At 40.1% G+C, this 23,067-nt stretch overlaps 1 protein-coding gene across 5 annotated transcripts in view; it reads left to right on the top strand.

Annotated features, from left to right (window-relative positions):
- Window positions 1-23,067, top strand: part of LOC122557924 (protein phosphatase 1 regulatory subunit 12A-like) — a 151,589-nt gene that overhangs the window by 50,244 nt on the left and 78,278 nt on the right. For all 5 annotated transcript variants that reach the window (XM_043706148.2, XM_043706146.2, XM_087996709.1 and 2 more), the window contains exons 2-5: window positions 6,244-6,374; window positions 9,950-10,068; window positions 17,590-17,749; window positions 19,136-19,280. In XM_043706148.2, coding sequence (XP_043562083.2) covers window positions 6,244-6,374; window positions 9,950-10,068; window positions 17,590-17,749; window positions 19,136-19,280 — 555 coding nt within the window. The remainder of the gene's footprint in view (window positions 1-6,243; window positions 6,375-9,949; window positions 10,069-17,589; window positions 17,750-19,135; window positions 19,281-23,067) is intronic.

Consider the following 23,067-nt stretch of genomic DNA (forward strand, 5'->3'; position numbering starts at 1 on the left):
GTGACTGATGGAAACCTTGCCAAAAGCATTTGTTATTCTTGATTTAATGGGCCAGAGGGCACTTGTGGGAAAAATGCTAGATCCCACGACCCCTCTGTACTATATATATCAAATTTGTGCTGTTTTAGTTATTAATGTTTTACTGTTTTTGTCAACTGCTCTAAAGGTATATATGCTGAAGTGTTCCATTCCCCCTCTAAGATTAAAAAAATCTCACAACACCAGGTTATAGTCCAACAGGTTTAATTGGAAGCACTAGCTTTCGGAGTGCTGGTGTTGTGTGATTTTTAACTTTGTACACCCCAGTCCAATACCGACATCTCCAAATCATGACTCCCTAATGTTGGCCTGGCCAGGATTTTCTCTGTATTGCCACATTCCATTGATGTGCAGTGTGTGCAGCGAGAGAATGACTGACTTTCAGCCTCCGAACTAGAGTGTTAACTTATCCCTGGCTGTCATCCAGTGTTAGAGAGATTAAATAGCATCTTTGTGATCAATTTGTGTAAATTTTAATCTGAATAGCAAATTCAATATCGTAGTGCTTTTTACTTAATTTGGCAACATTAGACGTGAAGGATTTTGAAACAAAAGCAAAAACTCAGCAGGTCTGGCAGCCTCTGTGGAAAGAATCTTCTGTGGAAAGAATCTTCTGAGGACACAAAACATTAACTCTAATTTCTCTTCACAGGTGCTGCCAGACTTGCTGAGTTTTTCCAGCAAGTTTTATTTTTGTATCTGATTTACAACATCAGCAGTTTTTTTAGGTCTTTTAAGGAGTTTGACATTTCTCTTAGTTTAGCTGTTCTTTTGGAGATAAATTTCTTTGTCTTGTTGGTCAAGGAGGTACAGTGTATTAAACTCTCCAATGATACCTATTTGTCAATGGTGATCATGAACTTTGAGGGTTTTAATTACTGGTATCAATTGATTATGTCTCATTGTCAGTATGCCTCACATGCTCATGACATCATCACAGTATCATAGCATGTGACCTAAGAGTATAAAGGTTTCAGATGCCATCTTAACTCTGATCACTTGAAGCACAACACTGATGGAAGAATGCGACTGTGCTCAGTTAGAGTGGGTGGTCGGTCAAGTTTGAGTGGTGAGGCCACTGTTCATGTCAGAGGCTGGAGCCGTGGGTCAAGTCCAGGAGCAGTACCAGATCCTTTATTTTTGTCCCAGACTCTTCCCTTTATAACTGAATAGCAGAATACATCTCTGTTGCTCTCTTACTTGAATATGTAGAGAGTGTAATAAACATTTGTTGGATCTTCCATTACCACAGAACTCATTGTAATGATTGGAACCAGCTGGGTCTTCTTAACTGTAAGATCCTTGATTGGCCCAGGTTAACAACCCTGATCTGGAAAGCCCTGGCTGACCAATATAACCAGGAGAATTAGAATCTCTTCAATTCAGGGGACTGACTCTGAGCGAGCTGGCTGGCCACAACTAAATAGAAGTTGACTTCACTTGCCTCTGTGGAGTTATTTCTCTCATGTTTAGTTCTTATGTTATAAGGGAAAACATAAGCATTGCTAAGTCCGGCATAAATGTTCTGCTGGAGGTAAAAGAAAACACATCAGTGCCATTGCCTGTATCAACATGTGAAATGATTAGGTGACATCTGCCTCTTTTGAGATACTAATATATGCAAGATTCCAGGATGCCAGTCTGCAAAGGCTTTCAAGTGTGAAGACTACCCGGAGATTAATTAGAAATTCTGTTCATCTGACAAATATATAATTCACCACACATTTCCTGGGTGAGTTTCATGTCAGTGTTTTTAGTTTTGCTTCTGACAGAATTGCCAGAAGTAAAACTCTAATTAGTGGAGAGTGTAGAGACTCTATGCTGCTCTACTTCAGCACTTGCAGCTACTGAAAGGTGTATGGTCAGGAATAAAGCAGCATGGTCTTTCTCTGACTAAACGCACACAAAATACCATTAAGGGGACTATAAATCAATTCCCTCATGGTTAACTCAGTCTCTGTGATTGGCCATTTCAGTTTTAATATGCCTTGCCTGACTGTAGCTTTATTGGGCACTGGGAAAATCCACCATGGCAGTGAGGGCAATTGAGAAAAATGGCACCAGTCCATCATTTTTGTTTCATTCAACACCTCTACCTTGTTTGGACAAGTGTTTGTATTTTACAGCAGATAGGATGTTGGAATGTCAGAGAGCAAAATGAGGAAGGATCATTGTCTCATTAAGTTTGTCCTGCTCGGCTGAATATTTAATGGTATTTTGTAATCCTCCATTGCTTTAAACTTTGGTTTAATTTACCAAATAATTCACCAATCATTTACTACATCAACTGTATTGGGTGAGGTTTTTATTTTCCATGAACCATTTTGAACTTACTTTACAAAGTGATACAGGTATAAATGAAATAATATTCTGGGTTTACATACATTAATCTCCTCTTTACTAAAGTGCAATCTTTCTATTGAGCTTGAGTTCTCAAATCTTTCTCTATAGCTCACTCCCTTCACACTTAAACCTCCATTCTTGTCCTCTTTGTGGACCTGTCTAGTGGATTATCCAAGGTAGGGATTGCATTGAGGGATGATGTATAGCACATGCTCCCTCATCTCCTGGACCTTCTTCATGTTCTGAAACTTCTGCCTGTGCCCTGCCCTTCCTGTCCATGCTCTCGTTGTTTTGAGGATGAATTTCCCCCATTCCTCTTATCATCTGCATCTTTCACAAAGCTCAGTTAATTCCTTCTACAAAGTTCATTTGTACAGCAATTACCTATGTCTTTTCCTAAGCCCCACTGGTTGTCTGTGCCCTTGCGTCTCTCTGTGGACTCAGTCCATCTCGTATGAATGAACTTCTCCAGTATCTTCTGATTCTGGATTCCCCATCTATTTGCTACTTTCAGAACTGTGCTATCACAGAATGATGATTCAGTAACTTACTTGCTGTCTGAAATTACCTTTGCCCTGTTGCTCCTTTCTCTCTGCCCTGAAAAGTCCTAAAAATACTGAACTGTTTCCTGTCCATTTATCATTCCTTCTGATTTTGATCCCCACAATTTGATTAAAATATGTGAGTTGTGTCATTGATGTTATGTTTAAAGAACATATTTTTAATCAACCTCTTTGTACGTGTTATGACACACCTCCAGGGCACTTGGGACTTGAATCTGGACCTTCTGACCAGAATTGGGGCACTATCACTGCACCATGGCATGTCTTCAATTGACATTGTACAAATGAACTTTGAAAAGGCCTTTGATTAAGTGTCACATAATAGACTTGTTAACTACAAGGAGACTTGTTGAAAGCATTAAAACACACAGCAGTGAAAATCTAGAAGCTGAGATGAGAGACCGTAAACTGCAAGTAGTGTTTAATGGTTGTTTTTCAAACTGGTTGGAAGTATACAGCATTGTTAAGCCCATTTCGCCTCTATATGTACAGCAGTGACCTGAACTTGGATTTAAAGGGCATGATTTCAGAGTTTGCAGATGAGAACAAAATTCAGAAATTGAGTAAAGAAAGAAGAGAATGTGAATTTTACGAGAATGTAGACAGATTGGTGAAATAGGAAGATGCGTCTCTGTTTTGTAAATATGATGACTATTCTGTCTGCCTGTCCTGGAGAGAGGGCAGAACTGAGCTGCATGAGATTTGTTGTAGGACTTGTTTTTTCTCTTCAATTGTACAAATAAAGCTAGCACTGTTGCTTTGTAGACTGAGTGACCATTTTCTGGAACACACCTTATCTACCTCAACTTCTGCCTAATACCTTATAGCCCTCAGAACCCGACAGAGTTTAACTGTTTCAGAGCATGAACACCGTCTTGCATGTTCGTAACCCATCTCCACACTGGCCATATTCTCTATTCTCTCCAGCCAACCCATTTTAAAATGCACTCATTTCTCATCAGCGCCCAATCAATATTTACTTCTCTCCCAATTTGCTGTCATCAATCTCTTTCTGTGCATCCCTATCTTTTTCCCTTTGTCTTGGCACTGTGTTCCTGGCTGCACAGGGAACAGTCTTTTAGTGAGCCTGTTGCTGTTGTTGCCATTCTTAGAGTAAGGACACTGGTGCTGTTTCCTGTAACCCTGCCACCATCCGAACCAGCCATCAAAAACCAAACAAATAAGGGCATTCTCATAGCCACTTTAAGAAATTAGTTTGCTGAGATTTTTCCAGATGCTTATCTATTTCAGGGATCCTGTTCCGATGGAGCTTCCTGATACAAGGGGATTTATATTGTTTTGTTTTGTTGATTGCCTGGGTTACTGCTTATAATTTGTGAACTTGCTTCTTGTTTTTACAATTCAATAGGAGTTTCTCTGACTCAGGCCTCCCTTTTTCCCCCACAGCATACTTCCACTCATCAAGCCATCCCTTCTAAACTCCCTACCACACAAAGCAATCATATCCTTTTAGTTTTCTTTTTAACGGCTTTTCTTCCTTAACTGTTTCCATACCTTTTAAAAAAATACAGCCAACGGTACAGTGCTGAATTGCACAAACCACAGAAAACCTGAATTTCTCTTAAACCACACTAATCATGTGTGAATATTATCAACTTGTGTGTGAAAACAAGCTGAAGCTTTATTGCAGAAAACTTTGCACTTTTAGCAGGTGAGGATAATAAAGTTGCTTTGTGTGCTTACATTATTAGAAATCTTGTGATTTGATAATACCTTTAATTTTAGATATAGCTTCTATATAAAGATAATAGAGCAAGTCCATGTACACCTGTTGCTTGTCACTTTGAAATTACAGGCTCCTTGGTAATGATATTAAGCTGCTTTCCTCATTTTCACAGTCTCTGTCTAGCAGAAATAAGATTGTCAACGTTAGTTAATTTCTTACCTTTATTCATTCATGGGATGAGAGTATTGCAGACTAACATTTATTACCTGTTGCAGTTGAGAAGGTGATGTTGAATTGGATTCTTGAGCTGCTGCAATCCATGGGGTGCAGGTACACTCATAATCCTATTCAGATGGGAATTCCAGGATGTTAATCCAGTGACTATGAAGGAACATTCCAAAACGTGAATGTGTAAATATATTCCTGGAGAACTCATCGCATGTTGACTTGTCTCGAGCTGCTCTCCATATTCCTGCTGTCAGTAAAACTGTAAACTTGTAAAATGTTTATTCAAAACTCCTCTCATCTTTTACCTCAATTTTAAAACCTTCCAACCTAAAATTAAATGGCGCTTTGGCCCTGTTGAGTGCCCAAGCATGTTTGCATTACAGTGGATATTTTTTTCCACCCCAGAGTGCTGCTGACAACTTGATGGTGATAGTGGTAGTTGGGAAATCTACAAACTTGTATGTGTGGTTTATTCATAGAATCATTGAATCCCTACAGTGTGGAAGCAGGCCCTTTAGCCCATTAAGCCCACTCCGACTCTCCAAAGAACATCCCACCCTCCTACTCTAAACCTATAACCTGCATTTTCCATGGCTAATCCACCTAACCTGGATCTATCTACCACCTAACAGTAATTCCATGGCACATCCCTGAACACCATGGCCAATTTAGCATGGCCAGTCCACCTAACCTGCACATCTTTGGACTGTGGGAGAAAATTGGATCATGACGAAAGCCATGCAGATTGTGCAGACAGTTGCCCAAGGGTGGAATTGAACCTGGGTCTCTAACACTGTGAGGAAGCAGAGCTAATCACTGATTTGATAAGCTGCTCTATGCAAAGCTATAATATTGTGGCTTACAACCAAGTTGTGCAGTGTCAGCCTTCTGATCTCTCCAGCATTAGGAACTCACCACTCCATTGCAGTTCATGGGAATGAGGGTAATGGGAACAGTGACCATCTCCTGGCTGGAAGCTCAATGAAGCCATACAGCAACACGATCAGGGAAGCAGAGAAACGTACAAGAAAGGGTGAAAATAACCCACTAAGGGAAGAACAGGAGAGAAACACAAATTGGGAGAGGAGGAACAGTAACCTCATTTCTTGCACTGCAGATGCTGCTTGGGCTGCTGACTATTTCCAGTGTTTTTTCAGCCTTATTTCCTTTTGTTGAGTTTTTCATATTGTGCACAGTTCCTTCCTGTAACAGATTTTTTGTTGCATATCCTGTGGTTCAGTATGAATGGTGTTTCAGGAGATTCTTTAGTAACTAGTTTTAATAAATTGACCCTGTGGTTCCACTTAAAATAGTGATTGAGAGCATCATGTAGTGGAGCAGCTCCATGTGTCTGTTAACTGATTATTGCCTTCTTTTTGACAGGCCTGCATCGATGAAAACCTAGACATGGTCACTTTTCTGGTGGAGCATGGAGCTAACATTAATCAGCCCGACAATGAAGGTTGGACAGCATTACACGCTGCTGCCTCGTGTGGTTTCATGGAGATTGCAGAGTGAGTGTAGATGCAGCAAATTGCTAGGAACAATTCACCCTCACTGATAAATCATTGTTGGGGGTGGGGGGGCATTGAGTACCCTTTCAGCATAGGTATTAATTTCACCACCTGTCTCCTATTCAAACTTGGCTCACATAGTCTGAAGCTTAAAACCTGAGCAGTAGATAACTAGTAGCTCCTGAAATTCTGACTACTCCTAAAGGAGACATTGCCTTGAAAATGCACAGGGGCAAAAGATTTGTAATGTAGATGATCTAATATTCCTTCAGTCATATTATCAGTGTTAAAAGCACTGTATACGAATGTTTGGGAGAAATTAATTGATTTGAGGCAGAGAATTTACTTTTTGTAATTGTCCAGAGCCAGACACTCAGTAAACAGTATCTTGAAATAGACAGTAAAGTTGATTGCAGTTTTTAATTCAATTGAATGAATGGAAATTGGTATTAAAAATTACTGTCCCTTGTTTGGGAATTATTTTGTCTGCATTTCAAAATGATTCCTCCAGGCATATTGGATGATCTATTTTGAATGTAAAATGGCTATTAACTATCACCTGTTTGTCCCTGCTCAGGGCTGCTCTAAGTCTTAGACTCATGTTTTTGGGCTATTCCTGTAAATTGAAGCAATCAATCAAGGCTTTCAGCTCCAAGCAGGAATAATTAGTGAATTCAGTTTATAGAAGCAACAGAGCTGAAGTTAGATCAGTGTGGTCAAGGCCACATTGACTTGGTACAAGGGTGAATTCACCAACAAAATTTGGAATGTTCCACTGACTGGTTACCTTAGAAACAACAATATTGAGAATTACTTGGCCTGTTTTCACACCATAGGAACACTACAATGGGGAAATATGAGAGAGGCCATCTACAGTCCCTCAAATGTACCAAACTAACCCATTGCTACAAAATCTCTCATGCTACTTAGTCACTTTATCTGCCAATTTGCTCCACTCTCCACTTTCATTTGAGCCTATAGTCATCTTTTTATGTAAAGTAGCTCCATTTAAGTTAGCTGTTCACCTTCTCTCATTCCTGAAGAAGGGCCTGTGCCCGAAACGTCGAATCTCCTGTTCCCTGGATGCTGCCTGACCTGCTGTGCTGTTCCAGCAATAAAGTTTCAACTTTGATCTCCAGCATCTGCAGACCTCACTTTCTCCACCTTCTCTCTCCCTTGAGCAACTTGTAGATATTGTGGTTTTGCCAGATGTTATTAGGAATCAGTTTATACATACACCTCTTAGAATCTTAAAAGCCTAAATGAAATCTGATCTGACTCCCCATACAATGTGTTTTGATGGAATGGTTAGCAAAGCATGAGGGATCTTATGTTTCATAATTGGACGCATTCGATATAAAAGCAGGGAAATAATGTTAAATTGTATAATGTGATATAAAATATTGTGTTCAGTTCTGGTCACCATACCTCAGGAAGGATGCTAGCGTCCTTGAGAAGGTGTAGAGGAATGCTTTGAGGGATGGGGATTTAGCTACAATGTTAGTTTGGAGACACTGGATTCCTTTTGAGCCATAATAACTTTATGACAACAGTTCACCAGTACTACAGCTTTAGTTTCCTTGGCAATATTTCTTAATGTAGGTGACCAATTTCCAGTACTAGGATTTCTCACTGAACAAATATTTGTAATATTGCAATATTTAGAGAATTGTTTCGAATATGGTAGGATGCAAATGGGACAGATCAAATTAATTGTAACTACCAGGGACTTGCTGTCTACAGCTCTGGCATAATTTTGCCCATCTGCAAACAGCCTCTTTCACTGCTCAAAAAAAAACAGCAGGGTAAACTTGACCTACAATGAGTTTCAGTATTGTGCTTTTTAAAAGTGCCATTCCATTCACAATTCTTGGCTTTAAAACAGTCACTTTCTGATTTTAGTTCAGAATCAAAAATATGTCAACATAAAAAGATACAATGTTTACAGGTCAATTTAGATATTAATTGGAAGTTCAAATTTATTTTTTGAGGGTTAGTGAGATCTTAAGGATTAGGCGGAGCTTTCCATCACAACTCCCATATTCATAATTTCATTGCTCTTAGTTTGTGTCCCTCTATCTTTAATCCATTAATGCATGAGAGGGAAGAAAATATGCTTCTAATATTAAGTCTTCCTTAGGCTTGCTAAGTTTAACCTTGTATATTCTTATTCAATACTTTAATTACTCTGCTCTTAGCTTTGTTATCTACACCTCTCAAATTGTTATGAGCTGCCATTGCTTGATAAGGCAATGTAAAGTAGGAATATCAAAAAGGGGCTCCCACACGACCGAGCAATTACATGGGGTTTTAGTAGCCAAATAGGATATTGGTTAGGCTGCTTTTGGAATACTACATTAAATTCTGGTCTCCCTGCTTTAGGAAAGATGTTGTTAAACTTGAAAGGGTTCAGATAAGATGTGCAAGAATATTACCAGGGTTGGAGGGTTTGAACTATTGGGAAAGGCTTCATTGGCTAGGGCTATTTTTCTTGGAGTGTAGGAAGCTGAGGGGTGACCTATGGAGGTTTATAAAATCATGAGTGGTATGGATAGGGTAAATAGGCAAAGACTTTTCCCCAAGGTAGGGGAGTTCAAAACTAGAATACATAGGTTTAAGATGAGAGGGGAAAGATTTAAAAAGGAGCTGAGGGCAACCTTTACATGAGAGGGTGGTGTGTGTATGGAATGAACTACCAGAGGAAGAGGTGGGTATGGTGCCATTACAATATTTGAAAGACATTTGGATGGATATATGAGTTAGAAGGGTTTGGAGAGATCTGGGCCAAATGCTGGCAAATGCGATTAGATTAATTTAAGATATCTAGTCGGCATGGACAAGTTGGACCGAAGGATCTGTTTCCATGCAGTATATCTCTATAAACTCTAATTATGCATCTAGCCTCTATGATGCTGCTGTGTGAGGCATCTTCCCTGTTGCTTCATAAAAAAAGATGTTTCTCAGTGATGCTTCAGATTTGAATTCAGACCCCTGCATCCATCACAAGAACAGAATCAAACTGGAATAATGAAACCTAAAGCAGCAGTATGTTTGGTGCTTTTTCTGTCAGTGCTCACCAGAAGCAGACACCTTATCAATATATTTTGCGAGAAAATTCAGATAAGCTCCGTTTTGTGGTTTTCCTTGCACATGCCCTATGTTTTATATCACCATTGATGTCAGTATTAAGAATATTTGAATCTCAGTCAAGTGTAAGTACTGTGCACCCAGTAAAAAGGGAACTGATAATGCCACAACCTTTTTAAATATTCACCAGCCAGTTGGACTTCAATAAAGAGATGGGTTGCTTTAAGGACCCTCTAACTGAACTGCCAGAACTGGAATTTAGTGATATTAATTACTCACTAAATAAAGCTCTTGATAAGTGTAAGATCTGACAAAAATATTTCATCTTTCCTTTTGTTGATTTTCATCTAACAGCAGCTTAACCAAGAATTCAGAATGGTTGATAGTGATCAGTGAGTGATGTGATTGAATTTGGCCAAGATTCAGTTCAAATCAACACTGGGAAGTGCCCAAGTGCCCAGTAAAAGTATCTGCTTTCTCCTTGTTAGGTATTTAATTAAACAGAGGGCGAATGTTGCAGCTGTGAACAGTGAAGGGGAACTGCCAATTGACATTGCTCAGGGTGAAGCTATGGAGAAACTGCTGAAAGACGTCATAAAAAAGCAAGGTAAGGGCTCTGACTAAGCAGTTAATTCTGGAATGAAAAATATCTGCCTCACAAGTAAAGAATCTACTGCAATTTGGAATGCCCAATTGGACAGCAGAAGATTCTTTAAATTGGTGCTGTGAAGAAACAATCTTAAGTCCTTCAGCATAATTGGACCGAAGATTACAGTAGCGTTATAATGAGAAAGTCAAATAATTGGGATCATTTAGAAGTAATGGGTTGATAGCGAGGGGGATAACTGATCTTGCCAGGATATTGATTTCAAAAATGGAAAATTAGTAGCCACCATTCTTTCCTGCTGATCTGCTGCCATTATTATATTTATTTATTTATTCCATTTTCTCCTCTTCCGTCGTAACAGCACTGATCCTTGCTGAGATGTGGTTACATGATGGCAAGTATCCTTCAGTAACTTGACCAAATGGCTACCCTCCATTTGGGTAGAAGCCTCGAGGGAGTGTTCTTGAGATTTCAGTTGTGACAGAACATCAGACTTTTATTAAGTTCTCGCCTAACTTGCAGTTAAATAGGCTTTCTCCTCCCAGGCAAGGTTATTGAGTCCTTGGTAGCATCCCTGTGTCTAATGTAGCTGAGATCAATAACTCAACACAAGGTCAGGAAACCAGAACTACCTTTGGTCTATATGATTCAGCTAATAATTGTGTTTCGCCAGCTGAGGTCTTGAGCGAGCAGTCAGCTAGTATTAGTCCAAACCATCACTACTGTTGGATTCTGTAGTTTTAAGGCTACACCTTTACCTCTGTGATAGCCCTCACTGAATACATTAATAATTCATTCAATGTCATCTGTAAGTCCAGTTCTGGGTAAGTTAACCCACAATTCCTCTGTGCTGATAGTGACTAATGCTTCTGATTGAGGGGGCAGCTATATACAAAGGGAGTGAAAGAAATATATGCTTTAATTGAATTAAATCTTCAGTCTATCGTTCTGTACTCTGTCAGAGTGCTTTGTATGCAGTGAGCCACTGTAAAATTCAGTCAGATGTTTTGGTGGCTGTCAGAGAGATGTGAGAATATCAAACTGTTTTAACTTCTGATGATTCCAAATTTTATTTCAACTCTAAGTGTCTCAGCTCAGGAATGATTTTCAATGTGTGAATGTCTTCTGTATTACTGCTACTTTACAACTAATGCCTACTATTCAGACTTAGTTATTTCCTGGTAAATTCCTGTCTATAACCTGGTGGTCTTGCTACTTATTATTTCCTGAGGATTTTGTGGAATTCCTGATTGTCCCTCTTAGCGATTTGTTCATTCACAATCCTGTTAGTAATTATGAAAGGCTATAACTTTTTTCTCAGTAGGAAGCAGGTTAGGAGACCTAAGTATGGAGTGTCACTTTGCCAAGCAGGTTACCATTATTTTTCCAGCTCACAACTGTCAGAATGCCGAGCTAGGTCATTTGGGTCATTGCGTCTGCTCTGGCTCTCAGGAGCCCTTCTCCTTGTAACCCTGCATATGTTTCCTTCTTAGATAACAATCTAACTACATTTTGAGTGCTTCAATTGAACCTGCCTCTGCCACACTTTCAGGCCCAAACTGTTGACGCTATATATACTTGGAGTAAACTATTAATTTCAGACATTCCACAATCTATGGTCCAGGCGAGTTGTAGACTAATCTAATGTCGAGAAGTAAGGGTCAATGTCATCTTTGCATCTGAATGGATGTGACCAACAGTTGGTTTCATAAATAGAATTATTTGGTCCGTCATTCACGCTCAGTTCCTGATAGCCAGTGTATATGTTCCACCCATATCATGGATTGCATGGATGGAAGATAGATTTGTACCGCTTGAGAGTGATTCATCTTCCAATGATAATAAGCATTTTGCAACCCATTATGATTGCAGGCAGTATGCCAGTTCCACTGCTCTGACCAGATTTCTGTGCTACCTTCAAGGAAAGATCACACTTCCTCATGTTGGAGTTGAATGTTCCATTCACTTACTTAAGTTAAAGGAAAATCCTGTGAATGCAGAAATCTGAAACAAGCACAGTGAATTCTGAAGAAATTCAGCAGGTTTGTGGAAAGAGAAAAACAAACTCTGTCTCCACAGGTGCTGCCAGACCTGCTGAGTTTCTCCATTTTCTGTATTTGTTTTGTGTTAACTTACTGGTAGATTCAGAACAATCACATTTGCCCAAGTATCCAGATCTGAATTCTTTCTTCTTTCAGTATGGAGTCCATGGTGAAAGTCTGTGCCATTGTCAATTCTTTATCAGGCACATGAGAACTGTCCATGACTGGATAATGAGGCGCAAAGGCACTGATTATTCATGATGGCAATGTGTCCAATTTTAAACCTTGACAGTGATCACTCATCAAACTCTGTGTGGGAAATATTTCCAGTTGCTATTGTTGAATCCTGGCTTTGTGTGAGCATGTGGTGGTCTTTTTGCATGAATAAACCTTATATATTGCTGAATACTTATGATGGAGAGACCACCACTTGCCAATGACTTCCACAACAATGTAGAACCATGGTAAAGCATTTGGTATTGTACGATCTTCCTTCTCAGGATTGGTACATGCCTGTGCAGGTGAATTGCATGGCACTCTTTGAGCCTAAGCAGAACTTCAGATATCAGTGTTATTCTTTTTGGTAAAGCTACTTTGAGCTTGCGACATAAGAATCATTGATAACAAATAAATCATTGGTGTTGAACATGTGTACCTCCACTGAGCAGATACTAAAATGGATAATTTGTCTTTGAACATTCAGTTTACCAATCCTATTACAAAGCTACCCACTGCATCATTGAGCACAGAGCAGGGAGAGATGATCCCTGTGTCCAACTCAGAAAGCCAGACAGTAAAGGAGTGTTGGAGTCTAGTTTTTAGTCACAAAATTTTATTTTCAAGCATTTTCTAAACAACCTGTTCAGTAATATTATCACACATCTCTGGAGCAATCTGGGATTTGCACATGGGCCTCTTAATTGTCACTATCAGTGTGCCCCACAATCCCTTCACCGAGATGTATACACATAAATCACCAATTGATACCCATCAGCTGGAGATAACTGAATTCAGTTGATATGCAGTTGACACCCTGACAGGCTGATCTTGATTATTCTCACCTTCCTCCCAATTACCACCAAATATAGTGCATTATTAATAATGCATGATAGCGAATGAGGCTGGGACCCAATTTTATATAGATAGAAAGGAGTCCCTGTTTCGACAACACATTCGTTTCTCCTCTCGTGAAAAAAGACTGAGATTTATTGGCATCACTTCATTGTGGATGTAGAATCCAACGCAGTGTTACAAACGTAGCCAGGCTATTTGCATAATATATCCAGAAAAAAACTGCTTGATACAATAATATCATTCGGTATTTTTGCCTTTTTTATTCTGTTTTGTTTCAAGGTCCCAGTTTCTCCCAGAGTCCTGAACTAGAACAATATTTTTTTGGCTGGATATTGAACACTTTTGGTTAAATGCAGAAAATGAAGCACCAAACACGTCCACTGGCTCCCAATCTGCATCAGTAGCATTTAGTCAGCTGATTGACTGGAATGTTTTTTCAGTTTGCTTACAGTTATTGATGAGTTCGTCTTCAAAATTATTTGAAGGAAAAGCTAGAAGACAGTATCAAAAAGCTTTTTTGGGAAATGTTTACATTGTGTTTAAAAATCATGCAGAGAGGCTGCATGAACCACAAGCCTGCACATTCCAGTGAGAGAATAAAGAGAATGGGATGTTCTCATCACAAACCTTTTGTAACTATAAACTTCAGAGTTGAGACAGATTGCAATTCCTGTGTTCACAAGCTTGTTTCTTAAAAAAAATGTTTGAACTTCTGAAAGAGAGTTTTTGTCCTCCAGGTTGTGTTCACAGTTAGAAAATATAATCTTTCTTGTTCCTGACACCTGGGAAGAAAGATTAATGGTTAGGAAATGTAAACATTCTGACACCTGAGACGCAGCGAGAGTGCATGAAAGGGCATAAGGCAAATGATGACTTTCATTATCTGACGTTGAGTTCTTTCATTGTACAGAAAGGCTGCTGAATCTGAAAGCCGCTGTTGTGTGACAGAGGAATGGAAGTTAAGGCCAAACTGGAATAATGGAATGGCAAAGATTTAAGGGTTGAGTAGTACTTCAAAGGGATGTAGCAATAGAAGTGAGCAGTGGTCATGATTGAGCTGAGAAAGTGATGGTTAAAAGACGGATGGTGTAATAAGATAATAAGACCACAAGAAATAGGAATAAACTTTTGGCTCATTCGAGCTTGCTCTGCCATCCAGCAGGATCCTCACTCTACTTTTCTTGCAATTCTTGATTCCCCACTGATTCAGAATCTATCTCAGCCTTAAATATACACAAGGACTTTGTCCCCAGAGCTCTTTGTAGCAAGGAATTCCAATGACGGTCAACCCTCAGAAGAAACTTTTCCTCATTTCAGTCTTAAATTGGTCCTCTTTGTTTTGAAATTATGCCCTCTGGTCCTAGACTCTCCCATGACGGGGATACATCCTCTCAGCATTTGACCTGTGAGCCCCTTAAGAATCCCATAAGTTTAAATGACATCACATCTCATTCTTCTAATTCCCAATGTGGTCTCAATAGCACTTTGTACAGTTGCAGTAAGACTTTGCTACTCTTATACCCCGACCCCCTTGGAATAAGAACCAATATTCCACTAGCCTTCCTGATTTTTCCTTGTGCCTGTTGTAGCTTTGAGTATCATGCACAAATACCTCCAAGTCCCTTTGTCCTTCTTTCTACAATTTTTCTCCATTTAAATAATACTCTGCTCTTTTGTTCTCCATTCCAAAGTGAACAACTTTACATTTTCAAACATATTATATTCCATTTTCCAATTTTTTTGCCTAATAACCTATTAGTATCTCTCTGTAAAATACCGGTGTCACTCACGATCTGCCTTTCTACCTATTTTAGTGTAAACTGCAAATTAGCCTCTCGTACATTCACTTTGTTCCTCCAAGTTGTTAATTTATTTTGTAAGCAGTCACAAACCCAGCACTGATCTCTGGGACCCCACTGGTCGCCAACCTGTAAAAGAAGCACTTATTCTCACTTGCTGTTTCCTGCCCGTGAGCTAATTCTCTATCCATGCCAATGTACTACCTTGTCGAACGTCTTCTGGATGTCCAAACAAAACATGTCTACACCTTCCCCTCTATCTATTCTAGTTGAGAATTCCTCAAAAAACTCTAATAATTAGCCATGCTGATTCTACTTGATTAGATTATGGTCTTCCAAATGTTCTGCATGCTACCCCAGCAAGTTGTAAAAGTGTCCCCAGCCTTCCCCTCATTTTCAAACTACTTCATTCTAGTTGATAAATATGTTGTGTGATTCCTTTTCAGAACTAGAACTTCAGTCATAAGTGTGTGTCAGTACTCCTTTCATGATTGCAGATGTTGGAAATCAGCAACAAAAACAGACGTTGCTGGAAAAGTTCAGCAGGTCCGGCAGCATCTGTGGAGAGAAATCATAGTTGACATCTCAGGTCCAGTGACTCTTGCTCAGAACTGCAAGCCTGAGCTACCATCAGTTCTGAGGAAAGGTCACTGGACTCGAAACATTAACTCTGATTTCTCTCCACAGATGCTGCCAAATCTGCTGAGCATTTTTTGTTAGCAATTTCTGCTTTTCTTTAGATAATGGGTTGACCAGAACTGCAAATATTGCAGTGTGACCCAACTGCTCTGTTTAGAGAAATTCAACATTACTTTGCTGTTTTATATTTGATTCATTCTTGTATAAAACCCAGAATATTATTTGTTTTGTTATATCAGTGTCACCATCTCCAGTCCTGGAATGGAGAAGAAAAACAAATAAGCTTCTTGGCTCAGCAGTAGCTGACTCAGCTCAGATACTAATATAGAAGTGTTTGTGTGTGTGTGTGTGTGTGTGTGTGTGTAGGACCATGGTAGGCATGAGAGACTTCAGAACCATAAGAATTGTGGGAGGCAGACAGGGAAGCAGCCATTAAAACCTGGCTGGACACCACATTACCCAAGCAAATCCTCATCAGAAAAAGTTGGCTAGGGTCATTGATGGCTGCTGCTTCTTCAACTGAGAGTCCAATCCCATCAATCACTTCCGAAACCTAGGACAGGTAAAAATAAAACATACGCGCAGAGTGAAATGTAGATAGGACTGAGAAACAAAATAAAAAGTCAGAGAGAAGCAAATGACACAGGAACAGAAGAGATGAAATAATGTAAGGATCAGTGAAGAATAATGGAAACAGATGAGAGAAAAGGAACAAAATTTGACTTGTCATATGCAGTGCCATCCAAAATCTTTAATGGCTAGGAGAGATATTTGTAAGAATGGGAAACAGCTTTTGCAGTTAGTGGCCCTAACACACTCATTCCACTCCCATCCTCACCCACAGACTGACTGGCTTATTTTTATATAGTGCCTTTCACAACCTCCCCGTACCTCTGAGTCCAACAGCCACTGAAGTAATAATGAATTGTGTTCACTGTTTTTGTTGAGGAAATGTACAGAATGTTTCCACAACAAATCAATGAGTTAATAACCAATTAATTGGTTTTAATCTTGGCTAAATTATAGATCTTATCTGGGAGGCTTGAGGGAGAACAACTAAATGTACCACCCCTTTCAGCCTTAAGAAGGCAGAAGGATCTTTGAGTTAATTTTCCTTCCATAATACAACACCTCAGACAGCACAACACTCCTTCAAAACTGCACTGGATTGTCAGCCTAACTCTTGTGCTATAATTTCACAACTTTCCTTTTGGGAATGAGATACTCTCATTGAGGTACAACTGCATTGATATACTACAGCTTTAGCTTTGATGCATCATTCCCAACAGTTGAAAAGGAATGTATGCCATTTCCACTTTTTTTTAAATTTGTCCTTTTCTATACATTTTGAGTAAAATTTCAAACGTCTTTGGTGTGCTGCATGGGAAACCGGTGTGATCATGTGGTTCAGTTGACCCTACTTTCTAATGCATTGTGAAGGGCATAGTCGGAGATCACTCCTTCAACTGTCAGTCCAATCTCACCCATCACTTTGGAGATGTAGGACAGATAAAAAGAAAACATAAGCATAGAGAAAAATGTAGATCAGGGCTGAGAAACAAAATAAAAAGTCAGAGAGAAGCAAATTAAACAGGGACAGAAGAGGTGAAATAATGTAAGGAGCAGCAGGGGCAATTGATGTGTTGTAAGTCAGCTTAAAACATCATAAGATCTCTGCCAACCAGCTCTTTGAGGCAGACCACGTGTGGAAATTATTGTTGTGCAATGCTTTCGAAAGTTTGAAAGGAATTCTCTTCCTGGCTGCTGTGAATGAGTGGCAATCCAAATAGTAACAACAACTGGGAAGAATGGAAGGCAATATTGGAGTGAACAGAACAAAAGTTGTTAAACTGGCAGCACACACCACAAAACTGGTTGACATACAGAATAAAATGCATTTGCAGATACACTGATGAGATGCCAAGTCTTGAGTTGACAGTGACGTGTTTTGTGTTTTTTGACTTCAGGGATTGATGTGGAGGTAGCCAGGAGGGAGGAAGAGCAGCGAATGGTCCAGGATGCCAGGCAATGGCTAAATCGAGGGAAAATACAGGATATTCGACATCCAAAAACTGGAGCCAGTGCCCTTCATGTCGCTGCAGCCAAAGGCTATTTAGAGGTTATAAAGTGAGTGTATCATGATTACACAGAAGACATTGAATTTCCCGTGTTAGTGAACAGATTTTCATTGACTGCCTGTTTACCCTGTTTTACAAACGTGTTTCTTTTAAAATGATATAAGGTCTTTAATATTTGGAGTTTTGTTGACTTTCCTGCTTCATGCCATTAGGAACAGATTTTACTTGATTCAAAATCAGGAGCAGTGTCAGGCTTTGCTATTGGTGATTCCTCAGGCTTATCTGGCTCAAATATGGGTCAAATTAATAATTTATGGAATCTTCAAGCCAAATAATACCTAGGTAACAACAGTATGTTTGTGGGTGCAGGTTTTTAGTTGAGACTGTAAAACAGGGCAGTTGTGAGACCTCATCACTTCAATGTTAAATGTAATATCTCCAGAATAGCCCAGGTGAGTGAGATAAAAGAGTGCCAAAGTAAGGAGATAATCTGTGATATTTAGATCCTAATGCAGTAATCCCTCAGTCAGAGGCATTTTCCTGAGATCTCTGGGGATGGATTGTCCTTTGCAGTATTATTCGAAATCAGAAAGTGAAAATGGAATGGGTGGATGACCTCCAGCTGTAACCTTGAGTTGGATTTTTCTTGGCGCCTATAATAATGTGTGTCTCTTGGGAGCTGGCCTGTGAAATGTAGGTTCCAATCTAGCCCACACTGACAGCATAGCAGTCTGCCCACTCATTGCTAAAAGGATCCTAAGAATTTCAGTCTTCACTGACCTTCTGATGGATACAAAGCTTGGAACTGCTCATGCTAATTGGTATTCCACAGTCAGTCTCACTCACAAAATAAGGATGGTTGATGATCTGGGGTTAATATACATCATTGGGACTGTGTAAAGGGGATGACCTGTTTGCATTGTCTGTCATGGACCTGGCTGGGGAATACTTGATGTGGCATCGAATGTAAAACGAGGAAAAGTGCTGATAGGAAGTCCAAATTTACCAAAATGTTTCAAAAACGAAATTCATTATATCTTGTAATTCTTCATTGTTCACTCCCTCCTTGGCAGGACACGGTGATGTTTCTGCTCAGAAAGTTCACTGAACAGGATCATGTTGCCATAGTGCCAGAGGGCTGCGCTCACATTAGTGAGAGACCACCAGTGGTGGTTTAACATGAGGGTCACCACATCTCGGGCAAGGGGTGAGGTTGAGAAAGTGGAACCTCTGTAGTAACCTCAGCTGGTGTGGAAATCGAATCTACTGTCAATCTAGTTACAAACCAGCTGTCCGGTCCGCTGAGCTAACTGACTCACAAAATATAAAGGATACATGTCTAAAGAAAGCAGTGGTCTCTGCAAAAAAAGGTGCTTTCTCCTGTGCTAGCCTTTCCTGAACAAAGTTTTTTTATAACACGTTTTTGTGGTTGCAGGTTGTTAATCCAGGCTGGCTTCGATGTGAACAGCCTAGACAATGACGGTTGGACTCCATTGCATGCAGCATCACACTGGGGTAAAGAGGAGGTGTGCAAACTGCTAGTGGAGAACCTGTGCAACATGCAGGCCATCAATAAAGTGGTGAGTCTGGTATTATTTAATGATGGGTTTGGCATTCCTGCACTCATGCTGCTGAGTTTTTGGTAAGAGTGGGTGTCAGATATTGAGGCTGAAGTTATTGTCTCAGGCTCTTCTCTGTGCAGTTGATTGACATGCCTTTGATATGGTATCAATACTTTTGCAAATTAGGAAGATCCTGGATTTCATCTAAATCTACCTTGACGCAACAGCTAAACTATTTCAGATAACTTAAGGGCCTCTAGGATAGAGAAAGCTGGGTTCCCATTCTTGCTCCTCAACCAGTCACTCTTGGACACATCAGGAGAAAGATTTAAAAACATGAGGGACTGGTGATGCAAGTACAGTTACACTGTTTAAAAGACATTTGGATAAGTTTATGAATAGGAAAGGTTTGGAGGAATATGTGCCAGACTCAGGCAGGTAGGACTAGTTTAGTTGAGAACATGGTTGGCATGGACTCATTGGACCGAAGATCTGGTTTTATGCTGTCTGACTCTAATAGGCACACTGCATGTTAACCTAGTTCCCTCCTGTTGTGAGGCTCAATAATTCTTTAACATTCTGTGTTTCTGAGTGTATCTCGAATTATAACAACTCAACTAACTTCAGATCGAATTCAGAGGTGGGTTCTTTTTCTGAGTGCATAAAATTACAAGTTGGAACACCCTCCAGGAGACAAAGTGGCAAATGTGGATGCCTTGAGCTGCCTTGCATTCGTGGATACACCACTGGCATAAATGATTTGATGTGAACATGCAAGGTATGGTGGTGTAGTGGACAGCAGCGAAGATTACCTCAGAGTATAACGGGACCTTGATCAGATGGGCCAATGAACTGGCAAATGGAATTTCGTTTAGATAAATGTGAGGTTCTGCATTTTGGAAAGGCAAATCAGGGTAGGAATTATATGCTAAATGGTAAGGTCCCAGGGAGTGTTGCTGAACAAAAACATTGGAGTGCAGATTCATAGATCCTTGAAAGTGGAGTCACAGGTAGATAGGAGAGTGAAGAAGGCATTTGGAATGGTTGTCTTTATTGTTCAGTGTGTTGAGTATAGAAGTTTTGGCTGTACATGGCATTGGTTAGGCCACTTTTGGAATACAGCATTCAATTCTGGTCTTCATGCTGCAGAAAAGATGTTAAACTTGAAAGGGTTTAGCAAAGATTTACAATGATGTTGCCAGAGTTGGAGAGTTTGAGCAATAGAGAGAGGCTGAATAGGCTTGGGCTTTTTTCCCTAAAGCATTGGAAGCTGAAGGGTGACCTTACAGAAGTGCGTGTATGGAATAAGCTGCCAGAGGAAGTGGTGGAGGCTGGTACAATTACAACATCTGGATGGGTATATGAATAGGAAGAGTTTAGAGGGATATGAGCCAAGTGCTGGCAAATGGGACTAGATTAATTAAGGATATCTGGTTGACATGTACAAGTTAGACCAAAGGGTCTGTTTCTGAGCTGTACATCTCTGACTCTATAACACTTTACCTTTCCAGACTTGTGACCATTTTTATCTTATTGATTGTAACAGTGTTAATGTTAATTCAGTTCTCTTACAGAGTCTCTGAGAAGTGTTTCACTGTCTCTTGCCATGGATGATCAAATGAGTCATGCACTACATTTCACTTCTTTGCAATTCATTAAACATTAACTCCAGATTGCACTTTTTATTGGATGTAGGTTTGCTCGCTGAGCTTGAAGGTTCATTTCCAGGCGTTTCGTCACCCTATAAGGTAATATCTTTAGTGGGCCTCAGGTGAAGCACTGCTGAAAATTCACATTTTCTATTTATATGTTTGGGTTTCTTTGGGTTGGTAATGTCATTTCCTGTGATGTTATTTCCTGTGGTGAAGTCACTTCCGGTTCCTTTTCTCAAGGGTTGGTAGATGGGGTCTAACTCGATGTGTTTGTTGATAGAGTTCTGGTTGGAATGCGGTGCTTCTAGGAATTCTCCGCAAAAAGACATAACCCTCTCTCACTAGTCTCCTTACATATGGATGAGGAAGGACACCACTTCGACTGGGACAAGACATCCATTCTAGGACAAGCCAAACAAAGACATGCACGAGAATTCCTAGGAGCATGGCATTCCAACCAGAATTCTATCAACAAACACATCAAGTTAGACTCCATCTACCACCCCCTGAGAAAAGGAACCGAAAGTGACTTCACCTCAGGAAATAACATCACAGGAAATGACATTACCAACCCAAAGAAACCCAAACATATAAATAGAAAATGTGAATTTTCAGCAGTGCTTCACCTGAGGCCCACTGAAGATATTACCTCAGGGAGCAAACCTACATCCAAATCCTCAACCTGAGCTACAAATCTTCTCAAAACTCACTGCACTTTTTATCATTGTGTCAATGGTGCATTTAATGGCATGTGGTGATGGATCTTTTTTATGCAGTCTTCTTTTTGCCCTATAAACTGCTGAACATGTGAGCAGACTACAACATGGTGAGGTGACAGGGCACTTGGGACTTGGTGAACGATGGGGCCAACATTATCACCTTAACTAGTAGACTTAAGAAAGAAAGAAAAAGGGATGTGAATTGAAATCAAATAAGGTGCAGGAAAAGAAGCAGAGAAGATAGATTTGTGCAGGGCAGGTTATGTCTTACTAATTTGTTTGAATTTTTCGAGGAGGTGACAAAGTTGATCGATGAGGGTAAAACAGTGGATATTGTCGACATGGATTTTAGTAAGGCTTTCAACAAGGCCCCTCATGGTAGGCTCATTCTGAAGATTAAGATGCATGGGACCCATAGTGACTTGGCTGCATGGATTCAGAATTGGCTTGCCCACAGAAGGTAGAAGATAGTTTTAGAAGGGTGTTTTTCAGGCTGAAGGTCCATGACTAGTTGTGTTCTGCAGGGATCCATACTGGGACCTCTGCTGTTTGAGATTTATATAAATGACTTGGATGAAAATGTGAATGGGTGAGAAAGTTTGCAGATAGTACAAAGATCAATGGAGTTGTGAATTGTATAGAAGAGTTTCAAAGGATACAGTGGGTTATAGATCAGTTGCAGACATGGGTGGAGAAATGGTAGATGGAGTTTAATCTGGGGTCGGTATGAGTGCTGCAGTTTTGAGAGATCAAATTTTCAGGAAAAGTACACCGTTAATAGCAGGATCCTGGGTTTGAAGTCCATAGCTCCATGAAAGTAGCCTCACCGGTAGATTGGCTGGTAAAGAATGCATATGGCATGCTTGCTTTATTGGTCAGAGTATTGAGTACAGGTGTTGGGAGGTCATGTTGCACCTGTATAGGACATTGGTTAGACCACTGTTGGAATATTGCATGCAATTCTGGTCTCCTTCCTATCGGAAAGATGTTGTGAAAGGGTTCAGAAAAGATTTACAAGAATGGTGCCAGGGGTGGAAGATTTGAGCTATAGGGAGAGGATGAATAGGCTAGGGCTGTTTTCCCTGGAGTTTCAGAGACTGAGGGGTGGCCTTATAGAGGTTTATAAAATCATGAGGGGCATGGATAGAATAAATAGACTTTTCCCTGGGGTGGGGGATTACAGAACTAGAGGGCATAGGTTTTGGGTGAGGGGGAAAGATATGAGACCTAAGGGGCAACTTTTTCACGCAGAGGGTGGTATGTATATGGAATGAGCTGCCAGAAGAAGTGGTGGAGGCTAATACAATTGCAATATTTAAAAGAAGTTTGGATAGGTATATGAATAGGAAGGGTTTGGAGGGATATGGGCCAGGTGCTGGCAGGTGGGACTAGATTGGGTTGGGATATCTGGTCGGCATGGACAGGTTGGACCGA

Source organism: Chiloscyllium plagiosum, unplaced genomic scaffold (assembly GCF_037043375.1).
Source record: "Chiloscyllium plagiosum isolate Xiang-an unplaced genomic scaffold, Cpla_swu_hap1 HiC_scaffold_18, whole genome shotgun sequence".
Taxonomy (NCBI): domain Eukaryota; kingdom Metazoa; phylum Chordata; class Chondrichthyes; order Orectolobiformes; family Hemiscylliidae; genus Chiloscyllium; species Chiloscyllium plagiosum.